The sequence below is a fragment of the Neopelma chrysocephalum genome, unplaced genomic scaffold (genome assembly GCF_003984885.1).
Source record: "Neopelma chrysocephalum unplaced genomic scaffold, ASM398488v2 Primary Assembly neopelma1_87, whole genome shotgun sequence".
In the NCBI taxonomy this organism is placed as follows: domain Eukaryota; kingdom Metazoa; phylum Chordata; class Aves; order Passeriformes; family Pipridae; genus Neopelma; species Neopelma chrysocephalum.
This window is the reverse complement of record NW_020897749.1, coordinates 810016-828485: the sequence shown is the minus strand read 5'-3', so window position 1 is coordinate 828485 and position 18470 is coordinate 810016. Positions and strand designations below refer to the sequence as shown.

Sequence of the window (18470 nt, the reverse complement as noted above, 5' to 3'; positions counted from 1 at the left end):
GGTGGAGCGGTGGCACGAATACCAGGCTGCAGCATGCCCTTATTGAGTTAACTGGGGAAAAAGGGGGGGAAGAAGCCGAGTCTCAAAACAGGGCAGTGCTGCTTGTGGGGCCGCCTGGCACCGGTGGGGAGCGAACGGTGTCTGTGCTCTCCCTCTCCTGACCCAGGCCATGAGCTCCGGGGCCCGTGAGGGAGCGCGGGCAGGCCCGTGGAAGGGCAGGGGACACGAGTGGGCCCCCCTGGCAGCGGGTTTTAAGGCCACACGTTCAGGGGTGGGCGGGGGCATGAGCAGACCCTGCCGGTCGGGCTGTGCCCAGGTGTGAGGGAGCCCTTGGGAGCGGGGGGGTCTGCAGGGCAGCAGGAGCCCCCAGCTGGGGCTGTGTGAGGGCACAGGGGCGGCAATGACTCCCCCACGCGTGTGCTGGTTCTGCGTGCAGGAACCTCGTGGTTCCGTCAGGAAAGGGGGCACCCCCCGACCGCCGCACTGGGATCGCGAACGCGAGTGTCCCCCACCCCACTGAGGCGGCCCCACAACCGCGGCTGGAGTGAGGGACTAAACAGCGCCCCAGCGCCAAGGGCCGTTCCCGGAGGGACACCCCCGGGCGAAGCCTCTTCCCGCCCGGGCGCCGGGGCTTTCCCAGGGCCACGTGTGCACGGCGGGGACAGCACCGCCCCGCCTGGGCCGGCCCGGGGCTCGGCGGGCCCCGCTCTCCGCCCTCCCCTTTAAGGGGAGGGGGCCGGGCCGGCCGGGCCGCCCCCGCTACCTGCGGGCGGGGGCGGGCGCTGGGCAAAGTTTGTCTCTGTGGTTGGCTGCGCCGCGCGGCGCGGCCGGTCGGGGCGGGCGGGCGGCTCCGTGCGCTCGCAGGGCAGCGAGCGGCCGGCCCAGGAGCGCTGCCTCCTCCCCGGGCGAGCCCAGCGCGCCGCGCCCGCGGTCCCGCCCGAGCGCAGGGAGAGGCGCCGCGCAGCCCTCCGCCAGCATGGGGCACCGCGGGGACGCGGCGTCCTGCCTGCCTCTCCTCCTCCTCGTCCTGCTGCTGCTCGGTGAGCCCGGGGGTGCGCGGCCGGGGGTGGAGGGGGGGCGCGGGGAGCGATGGAGGGCGGCCGGGGGTGGGTGCGCTGCCACCTTGGCCGCAGGTAGCGCGGGGGTTCCGGGCGGGGGCCGCCCGCCGAGTGCGGAGCCCGGCGGAGCCCGGCCGGGGCGCTGCCCTGCTCGGGGCCGGGCTGTGCCGCCCGCCCGCCCGCCGGGCTGAGCCGGCCCCCGGCGCCGCAGCCCCCCGGCCCCCGCTGCTCCCTCCGAGGGGTCGCTGCCCTTGGTGTCTCCCCGAAACTTTACGAGGCCTCCCCGCAGTGGGGATGGGGTGTGGAGGTGCTGCCCGGCGCGGTTCGGGGCTCCCCCGGGCAGCCGGGGTCCCGCGGCGCCCCGGCGGGGGGTAATATGGCCATGGAGCTGTAGCGGCTCCTCCGCGACCCGGTGCGTGGGCTGCGGTCCCTCTGGGGGGGAAGCGGTGAAATTCCACCTGGGATGGGTGAAGGGGCTCGTTTGAGGGCGGAGCGGGGGATCGTTCTCCTCCTGTCCCGGGAGGGGCCCCCGCGCCCTCCTCGGGTTCTCCGGGCTCGGGTTCTCCGGTTCTTCCCGGCGCCCTTCCCGCTTGGCTCCCGGGGTTTGCTGCCTCTGCCGGGAAGTTCTCCCGCTAGGAGATACTGAGTGATTGTGTAGGTGATGGTTTGTGCCGTGTTCAGGTAATTGTGTAGCTGTCGTTGATGTGATATGTGGCATTGTTCCTCACCGGTGTCAGGTAGCGTGCAGAAATAAAGACAGTAGCAGGTACTACACAAGAGGGTGGGTGGTGGGGTTTTTTTACACCCCCCCCCCAGTTTTGTACTTTTTGCATCATTGATAACGCTGTTACAGAAGTAGCAGTGAGTTAAAGTATGCAACCAGAAGATTGTTGAGGTTGGCTCTGGGCAGGCAGAGGTACCTCAGTGCTGGTGAGCAAGCATGCCCCCCAAATTACTGTATGCAATTCTTGATTCAGAGCACTTGACTAATTTCAGGTGGTGTGAGCCTCTTCTAGAATTCAGGTGGAAGGAGTAACTAATCAGTGCCCTAACCCCATGCTGCAACGTTCTTCTTTAAACAAAACTCTAATCACTGACTTAGTTTGTGCGTGTACTTTTGACTTTGCTATGACTAATTCTTTTTCTTTTTTTTTTTTTTTAAAGCCTGCCAAAGGTCTTTACTCATGGTTTGGCTGTTGAATCTTTCATAGCCAGGTCTGCAGAGCTGAGAGTTACAGTTGAAAAGTCAGCTTCCTAAACCTGGGCTCATCCCAGTCTTTCCTGAGGCTGCTTGCAGGCAATAGGGGCAGAGGTTTTCTGTCTGCAAGTCAAGATCCTGCCAGACATAGGTGTCCACTGTGCTTTCTCTTACTTACATCTGAAATTAGTCATCTCGTTTATCTCTACAGCATAGGCATTCTGCCAGCTGAGGAAACAGTGAAGAACTGGAGAGCTCACCTTTAGTGTTTTTGTTTAGAGACAGAAAGGGAATAAGATTTTTTTCGAGAGAATGATTTAGTAGGACAAGCGGAAAATCAAGACTCTCAACTGCTCAAGGTCATGCAGCAAAAAGTAAAAACTATTAAGGATGACGCACAACAGGAAAGTTGTTTCCTTCTTAATTCGAGATGAAATAGTTAGAACTTAAAATGGGCATGCACAGATGTATGGTCACTGTTCATGATCTGGTTTGTCTGTGTGTTCAGAGTTGCCTTTCAGGAATTGTTTCTTTTAACAATTGAAATGGTGCTTTTAAAATTGAAAGTGCTTTTGTGTGCAGAAAAAAACCATCTGAACTTTAGTCTTGTGGTGTGTGCTATGATGTGGCTGTCTTCTGATAAAATTGCTTGGTGGCTTCTATGAGATATTCCAAATGTTAAGAGATTGGGAAGGTGGTGTTTCTCTCATTCTGGATGGGAGAATTATACTTTTGTGAACCACTTCTAGCAGCTCTTTAATGGACTGAGAGGCTGGGGCTTTTTGGTAACTAATGTGCTGCAAGTGTTGAGGAATTCTTGTACAAGGGAGGTGGAGGGAAGGAGCTGAAGCATAGGAGAGTTCATCCCTTGCGAGTACTCAGACTTGATTGTTTTGTTCAGATGTTTACAAAATAATGCAGCAAAAGGATGCAAATGGCTGAAGTATTTGGCTGTGGTAATTGAGAGTGTTTTATCATCCTTTCTTCTTGATCCAGTACAGTTATAATTTGTTTGGTAAGGAGACTGTGTATCCTGATGGTAAGGCTTTATCTAGTCTCTCTTTTCTTCCCTCCTCTGGTGTGGTTAGATCTTGAGAAGAGAGGGCAGCATGAGAGCATTTTGTGCTGCCATTGCCTGTGTTTATGTGTGATTTCACTCTGCAGCCAACCTACCTAATTAACCTGTGAAATGCTCTGGAAACCAAAATATCTCTCCTAGGACAAGATACCTGCTTTGCATTTTGGCTATCTGGTGGTTACCAGGGCTCAGACTGTAAAGTAAACAACAAGCCTTCCAGCTCCTGAATTTTATTTTTCCCCCCTTGTTCTTGTTTGAGGTTCAAGGTAATAATTTCAGTGGATCTGAAAAAGACTGGTTTTTGTTCAAGTGCAATGGGGCATGAGGAGAGCAGGTACTCAGTAGATCCTGGGGGAGAACCACTGATAATGGGTTTCCTAGAAATGGCCTTTTTCCTACTACTTTTTAGACCTGTGTGGCACTTTCTGTCTGCTATGATGAAAGTCAGTTCCAGCATGCCAGAACCCCAGGAGCCATGTGTTTGAATGAATAAGAGTTGCTTCCTACATCTCCTATCTGAAATTATTTTTGTTTCTTTTCCTCAGAAGCTACAACAATTAGTCACTTGAATCAAGGTTTAATTCAAGCTTTGCAATAGAAAGCTTTTGGTAATTACTGTAAGTTATTGTGATCGTGCACTTCAAGGAGAAGTGTGCTTTAATCTTTTCCTGCATTTGCAGCTAAAGTGGAGGCATTAGAAAATGGGAGAGCCTCGAGGTTCAGGGCAGGGAGGCAATGTAAGGATGATTGCTCACAGAGCGTTCAAGGTATATTAGAGTGGAATCTGCTTCCTGTTCCCTTGCTGGTGCCTCTCACCTGCCGGCGAGCCCAGGGCTGGCGCTGGTGGCCTTTGCCTGCCTGTTGTTGGAAGAAGGAAGGCTCAGATCTTCACTGGTCCTCAGAGAAGGCACTGACAGCTAGACCTGCCTACCTCTGTTGTAACTTTAGTGGTGGTTAAAAAGGCTCCCAGAGGGGAAATACCAACAAGACTGTCCTGGTCTCAGCAGCTGCAGGGACTGCTGAGGCACCAGAAGCAGGGAGTGAGCATTGGAACTGGGTTGGTGAGGCACTGAAGGGCAGGTGGTGTTGCTGGGGAGGAAGCTCTTTCCCTGTGGTTTTGTCGTGCTGATGTATTTTTTTAGTGTGTAGGCTGTGGGAATCGAAGGACTAACAGTGTAGTGAGTGGTTTTTTCCTTTACATCCTGTGTTCTTCTGGGTTGACAAATGGCAGCTTAGTCACCTTTTCTGGCTCTCTTGTGTCTCTGCAGGTGCCTGTCTAGGGCTCTTTTTTAGGGACTGTGGGTGCTTTTCCTGAAATTCTTCGACCTTGTTCTCCAGGTTTCTCGATGGCTACATTTCAACGTAGCAACAGCTTGCTCTCTTTAGGTAGCCTCTGTTGTACTTGGCTCTAATCCCTGAACTGAGGTGTAAACCTGCCTGAACAAGATTTGAAGTAGGGGTCATTTAAAAATGCAGCTACAGGCTTGATTAGAGGGGAATGTTCTTAAGAAATAGTATATATCCATCCATCTAGCTATATAAACAAACATTCAGGGACATTTGAGATTTCAGCTTTCTAATAAGTGTATTTGTTGATCTGTTTTTGTGTGGTTGTTTGTTTTTTTCCCCCCAATCTCCACAATCCTTCTCAAACACTAACCTGCAAAACAGAATTTTTTTTTTTTTTGGAAGGGAAATGGTTACATATCTCGATAAGATATTTTTAGAAAGTGAACATTTCAACTGTCTTGTTTTAGATGCCTTTCAGTGATATATTTTATTGTGTGTGGAGTTCTTTGTTTTAGAAGGGAGGGAAAGGGGACACACTGTCTGAAAATGCGAATTCTTTCTGATTATGTGTGGAAGTCAATTGCTTGAAAGTTAAGTTGGAGAGAACTTGAGGAAAACAATAATAACATGAACTGGGTCAAAGTAGGGGTTAGATCAGTGACTATAAAAGTCTCCAGTACTTTCTAAACAAAGATATTAGGTGGAGAAAAAAGGAAGACTGTATATTGTAATGGAGATAAAAATATCTGTTTAATACTTTGCTTTTGACTTTTGTTGGAGATGATGTAGTTACTTATCAGACCCCTGGCAGACGTTCTTATTTCTTAGATCTGCGGTAGTAAATGATAGTTTTATAGTTTTGTAGAGACCTGTGAGGTGAAATTGTCTCGGCATACCAATGTTTCCATTTCCGTCCAAGAATAAGCAGTTTTATGCATGACCCTGCTTCTTGACCTGAATAAGGTACCACAAAACTGGATATTGAACAAGCCAGGAAGAGATTGTAGCATAAGCAGGTTTGGGGTTGTTAGAATCTCCTGCCATAAAGAAGGAATGAGCTTATATCAATGAGATACTAAGTTTTCCATTTTGCCATTTTTTTTTCTAGTTGACTCTTTAGAAAACCTGAAATTGTAGCTTTCTTCCAAGATTTGAACACCTGCTGAGAAGAGGCTTTAAAATAATGAGATAAAGTTTTAATACACTTTATGCATTACGTTTTGCAAGGGGCAAAGGTAAAAAATCAGTTTCAGAACAAACTGCATTTGGGATAGGATGAACTGAAAAATAGCTGCTCAGATGCCAAAAGATAATGTCTTTCCACATCATCAGCATATCTAAAATAAGATAAGAAGCAAGACAGAGGTTATGGAACTTAAAGTTTCTTGGCTTTTTGAGTTTCATATCAGAAACTGTCTTGTTCATTTACATGTAAGCTTTCATAATTGCAAAGCATGACTGATTTCTTCTAAATGAAGTCTGTGACAAGAGAAAAAAGGATAACCTTTTTTTTTTCCCTCCACTGAAGCTGGAAGAGGTTTCAAAGCTGAGTTTCCAGTGGAAACCGTAATCAACTTTGAGCATAATCATAATGCTGTAGTTAAAGTGAGCTAGATAGAAGGTAGAACCGGTGTTGCTAAATGCCTTTGTTGAGTCTTGTGAAGTTCTAAAGCCATATGGTGATGCTTTTAGATTTGAGTGGATGTAATTGCCATGGGGACTGCTTGAAACTTGAGGTAGTGCTGCAGTCGATGCTCCTTTTCATTACACTGGATGAGGCAAGTTGCAGGGAAAGTCTTACGTGACAGAGTCTGAGGAAGCAGCCTGGGGAACAGTGTCTTTTGTATGCAGCAGTGGCAAAATACTGCTGCAGAAATATGAAGAATTGCTGAAGCAAGCTGAAGTATTTGACTAGTGATAATCTCTGTGGCCAGATGGAATTTGCATGGATGCTCTAAAGGGTCTGAACTGTTAGCTGAGCTATCGGAGGAAGAGGTAAGAAAGACACACAATCCTGGACAGGATTTCCTTTAAAAAGGAATCTGAGGGTGGTTTTTGGAATTAAATGACTTGTGAACTTCAGGAATAAGAACTAATTAAAGACTGGAGCTCCCAGGCAAGCTGTCACAGCTGCTGATAGGCAGGGCTGCCAGCAATGCCTGTAGTATATCTGCTTGTTACTCTTTGTTATGAGTGCCATCTCTTAAATTGTTTATTATTCTGCAAGGCTTTAGGCATTCATGCTGAAATTTTCTTGGCTGAATGTCTACCACAGGTTGACTATTTTTTTTTCCCCAGGAAACACCACCCACCTCCCCCTTCCCTTAAAAAGTGCCAGTATTTCCAATAGTTACACTTGGGGAGGGCTCAGGGAGAAGTTGTTTTGTTTTTTTTTTCCCTTTTCTTTTTGATTCTTGCATGTTCTAGTCTTTTCTTTCTCCTCACTCTGGAGCCAATAGTAATCTCAGCTGTGAAGCTGAGAAGTTCTAGCCTCTCCATGGTTTAGAACAAGAACTGGAAATTTGGCTGGAGAGTTAACTTTGCATCAAGAATGTGGCTTTTGCTGTTCTTAGGAAAATGTCCAAATTTGGCCACATTGTAAGACTTGGAAAAGCATCAGTTTGTAAAAGCTTAGCAGGGAATTAGTCTCAAGTCCCTGGAGAAAGCATTCTGTCATTGCTTTTAAGGTGTCAAAGGATTACAGCTGTAATTGGGGGTGGAGAAATGGAACCCTTCTTTTTATTCCAATTTCAGTTTTCTGTAAATGTGTGTGAAGTCCTTTTTTTTTTTTTTTTTTTTTTTTTTGCTTCTGTTCTTTTTTCTCTCTCTTTTGCCAAATTGCCCAGTTTTGGAGAGATGTGCTGGTCTGTGTGGATCACTGATCGTAGCTGCTGTGAGAGTCTGCTGCTTGTAGCACACAGAGTAGATATATATATATATATCATCTTTCTTATGTGTAGCTTTAAAAAAAAAATCAATGTAAACTTCGTGTGGCTTTTAACTTTTGTTCTCTGGCTTCTCTCAGGCTTTCTTTCCCAGGTATCCATCATTGTCCTTCACTTCACACTGGCTGTAAAACAACTCCTGCTGGCACAGTTGCTCTTATGGCACTCTAACAGGCTTGATTAGTCTGGACTTGCCTTTCTGCCGACTTTCTTTAAGACGTGGTTTAGCTGTGCTGCTTAGCGCTTGCTTCATGACTGCGATTTGCATGCTCTTTGAGTCCCTCTTTTCTTGCCATATCAGTAGCCATGAAAAAGAGTTTGCGGGAACCATCGCTGGGGGTCGTGTTGGTTAGCAAGGGTCCAGCTCTGACAAAAGCTGGCTCTGCTTAGGTTTGCCGGTCTTAAAAACAGTAATTGCCAATGTAAAGGACTTTTGTTTCCGTGCGTGTTCCACTGTTAGCTCCAACTGCAGAGATTTAGCGTCGTGTTTCAGTCGGTCTTTGATGCAATGTGGCTGTGGGGAATCTTTGAGCAGGCTGTAACGCATTGTTCTCCTACACGCATTAAAATGATTGTTGCAAGAGAGGCATCCGCGGGGACCTCTGCCAGCTTCTTATTGATGTGTGCAGTTTCATCTATTGACACACTACCCTTCATTATTACACACTGAATCCTATGGCAGTGGAATTTGCTATTAAATCTGCCCTGCAAAAGGGAATTGGCAGGAGCTGCTCTAAAAGCAGCGTGACCCCTGCTTTTGCAAAGAATAGCTTCTAAATATGAAACAGATGCTGAACTAAGAGAGGATGCTTCCTAAATTTTCAGGGTACCAAACATAATAATTTTGAGCAAAAATTCAGAATTTGCTTAATTTGTGAATGATCATTTAAGTTTCAATACCCCTTTTCTTCCCCCCAAAATGTGTTTCTAATCAGCACCTATAACTGTGCTTGAATGCAGCGAGTAATACTGAGGTGAAAATAGGGAATTGTTTGTTAATGGAAACTGTTAGAAAAAGCAGTGAGGTGTTAGTCTTTCTGTCTGCACTCTAATCCTCTTCCCAGTGCTAGAGGGTGGCAGAGGTGGTGCATCTCCTTAGCCTGTTGACATTGCCACAAACTATTTTGTGCTTTCAGAGCACCACCCGTAATTTTTACCAGGATGTTATGACATCCACCATCCCTGAAAAGAATCTTATGTTCTTCAGAAGCCCAGTGACACAGTTGTATTGGGAGGTGATGTCAGTGGCTGGAATTTATGCTGTGTAAAGAGCCTTTATGTTATATATACAGTGTTCATGTTCACACACAGTTCACATGGAGATCTAAAGTAATGCAGAGTAAGAAGCCTGTTGCATCAACCTTGTTCCCTTTGATCTCAGGGTTTGGTTCTAGACAAGGCATGCTGTACCTTTTGGCATAGAGAGCTTAAGTGCTTGGAGCAGGCTTTATGGGTGAGAAAATGAAGAGCATGAGAGCTTATCAGAGCTAAAATCACTCTGTGATTGTCTGGAGTTGGAGGTAAGCCTGGATCTTTCATGTCTATCACAAAGCAGGGCTGTCACCAAAGCTATTGACTAAGCCATGGTTGCTGGCTACTGTATTGATGGGCACCTGTCAATAGTTGCAAAGCTACTGATGTCCCTGGGTTTGTGGGTTTATTTATTTATTAAAAAAAAAAAGTTGAGAAAATAGCATATATAGCCAGGGGTCAATGGGCACAGAAGTGTGGCTGTTGCTGTAAGTTAGAGGTGGGGGGAGGAAGGTGAGGAGAGATTACTGGAGCATGACACACTTCCCAGAGAGAAAGGAAAGTGGGGGAATTGCTTGTTTAAAATGGAAGAATTAGTTGAAAGTGTGTCTGTGTGAGATGGTGATGCTGGGGCAGTTATCCCCACAAAACAGCCTTGGTAAAAAGCCACAGGTATCTTAAAGCTCTGCAAGCAGAGCTTGACATACCCTAGTTTTCTAAGCAAAGTTTTCTGCTCACCACTGGCAGGTAAATGGAATATCTAATTGTAGGCTCCTGCAGAGTTTAAAACAAGGACTGAAGTGTGATGCCTGTGGCTGCAGAGTATGCTGTGGCATCTGAGTTGATGCTGGTGTCTGCCTTTTAACTCTGAAAGGGAGGGGTGAGGGGGGAGCTGCAATAACTCTGTGAATAGAGTTGCTGGGTGGACATGGCCTTCCAAAATAGCCAAAGAACAAATGAGACTTCAGGTGGTACCCTGGTTCCTGCTTGTGACCAGAGGCTGCAGGGCGTGTGCCTGTTCCAGACTTTGCCCTATAAACCTATAAGGATCAACAGAGATAGACCAAAGCTACTTAGAAAGTAGCTGTTAGAGTTAATTTTGAAGTATTTTTCACTGACCCTCCTCTTGATGTGAGCAGTCAGCTTTTAGTTTGATTTTTCTTCCTGTCTGAAGCAGTAGAGAGGCACCTCCTTGTGCATCTGGTGATCTACAGATGGATTTAGGGCAGGTGCACAGGGCCCTTCTGTACCCAGACTTGTAAGGTAGATCTCTTCCTTGCTTTAACAATTCCTACCCGGAATAAGAAACTAGTCCCCTTCCGTGGACTTTGATGGCATGTGCATGTTCCATAAAAGTCATGTGCTGGCTTCTCCTGTGTTTTTTCTTCTTTTGTCTCACTTCTGGTGCCTTGGGATGAGAGCTGGCTTTGCATATGTAGGTTTGGCCGAAGTCCAGCATGAATTCTGTTCTCACATGAGTGGCAGTCTGGGGTCAGCACTAATCCTCCAGTGTCAGGGCTGCCTTGTTGCTGTGGGATTTCGCTTGCAGTCCCAAGTGGGACTTTGGTCAAGTGACTGTCATAAGTACACAGTTGTTTCTTGGAATTAAAGCTCTGGAGCTGAGGTTTGCACCTCAGAGGAGTCTGGTAACGGGAGACATCCTGGGCCTGCCCCTTGGGCTGAAACAATGCATTCAGAGAAGCTGTTTGCTGGGCAGGTGATCAGTCATGGAGCTACAGGACAAGCCTTGAAGAGCAGTTTGTGTGTGGGGGTGGGAAGGTGTTTGGAAGTTTTGGCAGGGAGGAAGCAAGGGCCCAAGGGCAAGGGCAGATTCTGTAAATGGCTCTTCTGATGAAGAGCACTTCATGCTGATGACTTTTTCATCTTGTTCTGGTGTCATAAGGTTTTTTTTTGACCTTGGGTGCACAGGAGGGAGGGTAAAAAAAAAAAATCACACCTGGGGTACCTGAGTGTGAGGAGAAGGGTCCATAGGCTTACAGAATATCTAGCAGTGACACATGCTGAATCCAGCCTTGTGTCTGTCTGTCTATCTTTTGCTGGGCTTGTGTAAAATGAATTACTGGTTTTGCTTCAGTTAGTGAATCTGGTGGCCTGAGTAAAATAGCAGCAGGTCTGGGTGGCATTCTAGTCCACAAGGTTGCCCTCTAAACGAGGCTGAGTGAGCTTGGTACCCTGTTTGTTACATAAAACAGCTGGATGTGTAGGCTGTGGCTGACACATGCACGTGGAGGCTGTCAAGGGGACAGTCTGCCCTGCTTTTGGCTGTTTTGTTTGTATGGGTGAGTGAAGAACTTTGGCCTTCAAAGTTACACGGATGCTTCTCAGTACTACATAACATCACCGCTTCCTTCTGCATTTCCCCAGCAATTGCTGTTTGAACATGCATTATGAATGTGAAAGGCTCATGAATTGATGGTTGCTTTCAATACATACAGCCAAGGAGATTTTTAGCTTGTGGTAGTTAATGCCCTGCCTTTAAGACCTCTTGTGCAGTCCTGGATGCATGTCACCAGATTATGAGAGGAAACGGCCTGATGATAGTTTCTGTGTCTTTAGTGAGACTGCTAAATTCCTCACAGGCAATTGTATGTACCCCTTCTCTTGTAATTTGATATAAAATTTGCTCCTGTTACGTTTACCACGTTTAAAACAGATCTCTAGCACTTCCTCAGAGGCAGTGGTGTGTCTGGGTAAGTCATGCTGGGTTTGAATACTTGTTCCACTTTGCACATCTCTAGTCTGGCTGGCTGTGTTCTTGTTCTGCTGTGGCATTTTGGCTGGTTCACGCCTTTAATGTAGCTTGGAGGGTTAGTGGGAGCTTGTGGGGGATCTGTCTTTCTGCTTCAGCAGCCTCTGCCATGGGAGCCTGAGACTGTCTCCTAGCCAGCCTGCCTGGACTGAGGTGGTTCTCCTCCTTGAAAAAGATGGCATGCATGCTTTGTATTGAAATAGATAAAGGGCAGTGAATACCTGCTGGGAAACCTGAATAGCACTCAGGCAGAATTCTGCTTATCTGGTGTTATATATTGTTGGCATTTCTAGGAGAGTAGAATCTCTCTCTTGCCCTCTTTCAGAACATCTGTTACTGTGCATGAAGTCATCTTTTGCCTTCCTTTTTTCCCCTCCATTTGAATCCACTTCTACCTAAATAGTCATCTTTGCAGCATCAGAAGTGTGAACGCCAGCAAAGATTTTTCTCAGGTCGACTTGGGTGTTTTGTTCTGCAGGAAAGTCACTATGGGTGGAAGCAGTGGAGTGTGTACTTGTGATAGGGCAGAACCGTGAGAGACTGTGGGACTTGAGCTGAGCTGCCTTTGAGCTCATTGTGGCAGAATGATAGCAAAGGTATAAGAGATTTTTTTTTCAATAGGATCTCATTGCCTGTGAAACTTCACAAAAGTTTCTTACTGCATCTGTTTCAGAAAGGACATGTATGGCATCTCTTCGGACTGTCACAGCTGGTCTAATGAAAGATCTCTGACGAATATTGCCTGAGAACACCGTGCCTACATAAATATTGCTACTGTGTTTCACTGAAATTTTGGGCTAAGCTGTGTAAATATGTATCCTTCCTATGGAAAACAGGGTTCTGAGTATAAAGTCAGCTGAGTTCTGCTGCTTAACAGACGTTTGTGTCGGTGATAACCAGTTGACTGACCACGCCTGTGACTCTCCCCGAGCCGCCAACTGTGTACTTAGCTTTTCTTGAAGTGTGTGTCAGCTAGGAAAGAACTGGGTTTGATGATTTACAGCACCGTGCCTAAGAGATGTCTTTCCCATTCAGATTTTGTAATCTGAATAATGTGATGTGAGCACAGCTTTGTTAGATTTGTAAACTCGCACGATGATTAGAAGGGAAGAATATATCTGCCAGGTGGATTAATGAAGATGGTTCTTTTCATCAGTAGAGAGGTTTTTTTTTCAATAGGATCTCAGAGAATTCTGGGAGATTTCACTGATTGTACTGAGCAACTGTAGATGATGGGCAGGTAGTGAATTTCTTGCATTGAACTGCTAAAAGATGAAAGTACAGTAGTGTGAGCAGGGTAGGCAGAAATACAAATACCTTAAAACTGCCCGGGGAAGATAATTACTTAAGTGTTAAACTGATTTATTCTCTTTATTGTAAAAGGAGATCCTCTTTACCAAAGGCAGTGAGTGCTGCTTTTCAATCTAGGGACAGACTGGACTTCTGTACTTTAATACTTCCTAGCAATCCCTTGTCCAAAGCTTATTTATTCCTTGTGAAAAGAACAAAGATCTTGAAATAATCTGTGTTTTGTCTGGGGAAAAGCAAAACCTGATCTAGTTGTGTGCTTTGTACCCTGCATTTTGACTCTTGGTAGGCTTAGGCTATAAAACTAGAAACAGTGGAGGCATTTGTTGGCTGCTCTTGCATTGCACTGTGGCAGGTGCTCTTCTACTTGAAGTCTTTGAAACATTGTAATTTGATGTTGTGGATTTTAACAACTTTAAGCTGCTGTGAAATGCTCTTCAGATTATTAATCTCTTTCCTTATTTCTGAAAAATTAAGTGGGGAGGCAGGAGGTGAGGTGGGGAGGAAAGTTGTATAGTGAACTAGAGCTCTGTAAATTCTGCATGTACCTTCTATTTAGGTCTTCACTAGCAGCAGGAGTGCCTTTTGTTATTTTCTTGTAACACTAGTAATACTGATTGGTCTCTAATAATAAATAAACTTTCTACAGGATAGTGCTGTTAACATGATTTATGACTGCCATTCCAACAAGAGAGCTAAACCCAACTGGTTTTGTGACGTAGTAAAATAAAAATATGGCAAGGTGTGTAAGTAGTACTTAGAAGCTCTAAAATGTGAATTTACCAACAGTGAAGAAAATAAAAGGGAAATTAACAGTTTTGCTTTATTTATATATGAAAGGCTTGTCAGTTTTATTGTTGTGTATTGCTGACACTGGACATTGTTAGGTGAGGACCTGGGAGGAGGACACTTTATTTTTAAACCATCCATTGAGAAATCTGAGTGCATGTATACTGTGTCTTTCTTTGAGTATTAATGAAGGTATATCTCCTTTTCTTTTGCCCAGTGGGGCTTAGATATAACACTGACTTTTTTGAACAATGCTATCTCTTCAGATGTTATTGTGAAGCATGAGAGCAAGGAGAATTTCCTGATACTGCACAGCATTCAGTCCCTTACTTGTTTATCCTTAATTTCTGTTTTCTTAGGTATAGGTCCATGTTTTGTGCTGGCATTCTGAAGGATGTGTCAGTTCATGTAGTCTCTAGTGCTAAGGCTGGTGAACAGGTCTCCTTGACCTGACACGGCTTCCAGGACATGTTCTTATAAAGGGATCAGGGTTTTCTCTGCACATTGGGGCAGCAGTGCTTCATGCTTTGGCTTTCTGGGCCTAATCAGAAGTACCTCTGGGGAGTATTAGCTCTCCCAGTGCATTGAGTACATCCTTTCTTACCTGAGGGCTGTTTGCCCTCAAGTGAAGGGGACAGTTCAGGGAGACACTTGTTTGCTAGAAATCTCAAAGGTACTTAAAAGCTACTACTAAGACTCTTCTCTCACAGTTTAAAAGCGTGCACTGCTAAGTCTAGTGTCTGTAGCAAAGTCCATCTACAGCTTTTTAGGTGAATTTCAGCACCCTTGACTTCCTAAACTGGTGATCAGCTTTCCACTTCTGTGCTCTATATTTTATGTTGTTAGCTGCTGTGGCTGAACTAGACGTAATTTCTCTTCCATTGATATTAAAATTATTTGTTTGCATTAATATAGTGGTTGATGGAGGCTTCTGAGGCTTAGTCTGCAGTGCACTATTGCTTTTGGAATGTGCATTTGAAACTTGAAATGTTGTCTGTAGTTATAATGCTATGTATGTGTCCCAGTGCAGGATCCACAGAATGGCTGGTATGATGTCCTCTGGGGTGAAGTTTGACTGTAGAGTCTTTTGTTCTGTTGAACAATGTTATTATGGGACACAACTGTTCTTTCTGACACAGCAAATGTGAGGATGCCTAGGGTGCAGGCAGTCTGCTGTCTGCTTCAGTGTAAGCTGATTATAAGTGTTAGTTACTGAATAATTTCAGCATATCTCAAGTTCCACCCAAATATTAACAGCTACTTATTCTGTACGTAGGTTGTCTTGTTAAATAGTGTAACCTAGAATAGTTCTACAAGGAGATTGGAGCAGAAAAGAAACAATTAAGCATTTTCCCTCTGGGTGTCTTTCAAAAATTGTATTCTCCTCCTCTTGCTATTTTAATGTCATGTTGGTTCTCTACCCGCCTTTCACTCTTGTTTCATGCTCAAAAGGATTCCCTTGCTTCTGACTTTTGAGTTACTTGAAAATTCTGTGTTCTTTCATTCCATTTTTTCCTCTGTTCTTACTGCTGGGCCCATCCTGGGTGCCACTGAGGAGCAGCAGTTAGTAAAGGGGTGCAGCTGCAGAAGTGAGGGAAGGCTGACACCAAAGATCCATTCATTCCCGTGTCTTGCCTCAGTCAGTGGCCATGAGCAGGACCCTAGGGAAAAGTGAGTGCAACCTATTGCTGTCCTAGTGTATCATCTCCTGATCATCTGGAGCTTGGAAACTTCTTAAGCTAGAGGTGGTATCCTCACAGAATCACAGGATGGTTTGGGTTGGAAGGGACTTTAAAGGTCATGTAGTTCCAACCCCCATGCTATAGGCAGAGACACCTTCCCCTAGAGCAGGATGTTCAAAGCTCCATCCAAACTGGTCTTAACGGTGCTTAACCTTGGCTGATTCCTCCAAGTATTTGCTGTCTCATGGCTGTTGCATTGGGCCACCTCTGAAGTTTTGTCTTCTGAAATGTTCTGGGTGATGGCACCTCTTAGCTGATCTGTGTGTTAAATTTCCCTTTCTCTTTTAGCACCTCTGGTATTGACTGTCAAATGCTGAGCTTGCCAATGACAGCAACAAAGTATCTGTCTCCAAAATACATTTCTTAAATGTATCATGGGAATAACAGGAAACATTTTAAGAGGTGTATTTAGACGTGCTTAGCTGAAAACTAGCAGCTAAAGGCTGAAACCCAAACTCTACTAAGACTCCAAGGGGTAGTATGTTGTGATAGTCTTTTACTGCGTGTCTAGATCTGCATTTTCCCATGTCTAATTGCATTAAATTCTCCCAAAAGCTTAAATGTGTGTGACATGCTGTAGTGCTACGTGTTACTGTGTGTCCCAGGGAGGCTATTCTGAACTGGTTCTAGAGGTAAGAGCGCATACTGCTGCAAACACTGCGAGTTAATCAAAGCAGATAATGGTGAAAACTTGCTGGCATATAATCTAAAGGGAGAAAAGGCTTTCAATTTGTGATGGGGACCATGAAAAGACCGCTGGTCTTGTTTGGCCAGGTGCTGAATTGATGAGCCTTGCTATTCCGCTGCTGCAGGTAACAAAATACCTGCATTGAATACAGGGCAGGGTTTTCAGAGGTGATGGGAGGCTTGAGGCTGTAAGCCTGAAACTTTACAAAGGAGACTTGGTTCCCCAGAAGGTTAATGCTCAGGGCTTTCTGATAATTGAATCTCTTAATTTCTTGAACTAGCAAACTTTTGTCACAAGAGTGGTTTTGTTCTGTTTTTTGCTTGCTCTAGAAGGCACAAGTAGAAAAGGGTTTGTTTTATTCCAGGACTGGGGTAATTGGGAGCGGAATTGTACCAGGTGCTTGCTCAGTGCTTTGCTGGTTTCTGAGTCTCTTGTGTGTTGTCCACATGCACATACCTGCCCACCTGTTCCAGAGAGTCTCTTCTTTTGTCCAGTTAAATTAATCTGCCAGTAAGTTAAACAGCAGCCACGTACAATACTGTTTCCTTTCGCGTGTGAGAACAGCTTTCTAGAGGTAGAATTCAGAGGCACAGACAGCTAATTACACAGATAATTTGCCTTCAAGCTCTTGGAGTCAGTGAATGCCAGGAAATTTTTGACTCTTGCCTGCTTTTTTGAAAATTTTGGCTGTTAAATTTGTTGAGCAGGGATAAGTGATGCTGCGAAGTGTGGGTGGATTTCATATCCTATCCATACATGTGTTCATGGCTTAGCTCACACTTGTGATTTAGGGAGGAGTTTCCATTTCCACACTGAAGTTCAAATGTGAACAGTCATTTAAGCATCCTTTAGGAGCACAAGCATCCTTTAAGAGCACACAGGTTGCACCTTCATTACCATTTTAGTTGGACAGGATTGAATTTCTGAGGTGAATCTCCTCACTGTCCCAGTTTCTGCACATTGCTTTTTACTGAGAAGCAATCTGTGTGTGCAGTTAGTATTCCTGTGGATGTAACTGAGCCAGAAGTGTCACTCTAGGAGCATATCTGCTGTGCTTCAAGTGCCTTGGGTATTTGGCCTATGGCACCAAACCTGGTCCATTGCAAACCCCCAGACATGCATAGTATGATTTTTTGGGACTCAGCACCAGCTGCCCTGTACAGCTTTTTCTCCTTTTGGACTATGCCAGGTGCTAAAGTAGACAGTTGTACTAGTCTTAATTTTGCATATGATGGGGAATATTTTTATTTTTTTTGCTTTTTAAATGTTAGTGAAGTAAATAAACAGCCTATCTTGAGTTCTGTCTACTGATCTAAAACCTTATTCTCAATTTTCAGGAGTCTTAATGAAATCTGTGTTGTTATTTGTCTCTTTCAAATAATGAAGAGTGCTGTGGCATGCCTGTTTTCAAAGCCAGCTGTTTTGCAGACCCATCTGGGGGTAATTTTATTTAACGGTCTGTGCGGGGGTTGCACAGACCCTCTTAAAGACCTTGACTGGAATCCCTGTGTGCCTTCTAGATGTTGTTTTATGTCCCTGACCTCTCATCTTTTTCTTGTCCAGACCTCTCTCCTCCTCTTGCTTTGGGAGAAACAATACTGTAATGAAAAATGTCTCTTCCTGAAAGGGGAGATTTTTTTTTTCATACCAGAGATGAGATTTGCTGCCTTTTCTGGGGCAGGAGAGTTTCTCATCGTCTCTGCCATAGCAAATAGAAGCTCAGAAGCAACAAGTACTGTAAATACCTTGCAGTCCTGTTCTCAATTACAGAATTAGTTATGTAAATCTTGTATTAAAGGAGGAAGAGCCCTGATGTCTCTTAAATCATGCTCTCTGTGTGCACGCATGCGTACAATTCCTTGTCTGGGAGAAAAATATCTGTGCTCCTGACATGCAGGCTCCACAGAGATTAGCATACTAAACAGCATTGCTCGGCATGACCTGGAATTGGCTTTTAGGGGCTAATTGGATCTGTGGGCTTTGAGAGAAGGGGTTGGAAAACGCTGGCCTCTGGTTTTCCAGATTGCAGACAACAGTATGGATATGGTGGTTGTGTAGCTGTCCAAATGAAGTCCTCTGGGGGCACCAGTTGATAGAGCACAAGCAAGGTAACTATTTGGTATTGACTTGTGTCTTCTTTGCCTAGCTGTACATATCTTTTTGTTTTCAGCTTTATGCAAAGAAACAGTGTGATCCAGTGAAATGAGCACTAAGCCTGAAACCAGGAATGCCTATTATCTGTTCCTAACTGTTCCTGTTTTCCTGCAAAAGTTTGGTCTCATTGGTTCATCTGTCCAGGTAGATCTGCAGCAGAAGACCTGGCAATAGGTGTGCTACTGCACTTGCCTGCATG

The 18470-nt window shown here is 45.3% G+C and overlaps 1 protein-coding gene across 2 annotated transcripts in view; it reads left to right on the top strand.

The window, feature by feature from the left end:
* Positions 1 to 955: 955 nt before the first annotated feature.
* Positions 956 to 18470, top strand: part of PTGFRN (prostaglandin F2 receptor inhibitor) — a 66949-nt gene continuing 49434 nt past the window's right edge. For both annotated transcript variants that reach the window (XM_027692628.1, XM_027692626.1), the window contains exon 1: positions 956 to 1040. In XM_027692628.1, the coding sequence (XP_027548429.1) occupies positions 977 to 1040 (64 nt within the window). In that variant the 5' untranslated portion in view covers positions 956 to 976. The remainder of the gene's footprint in view (positions 1041 to 18470) is intronic.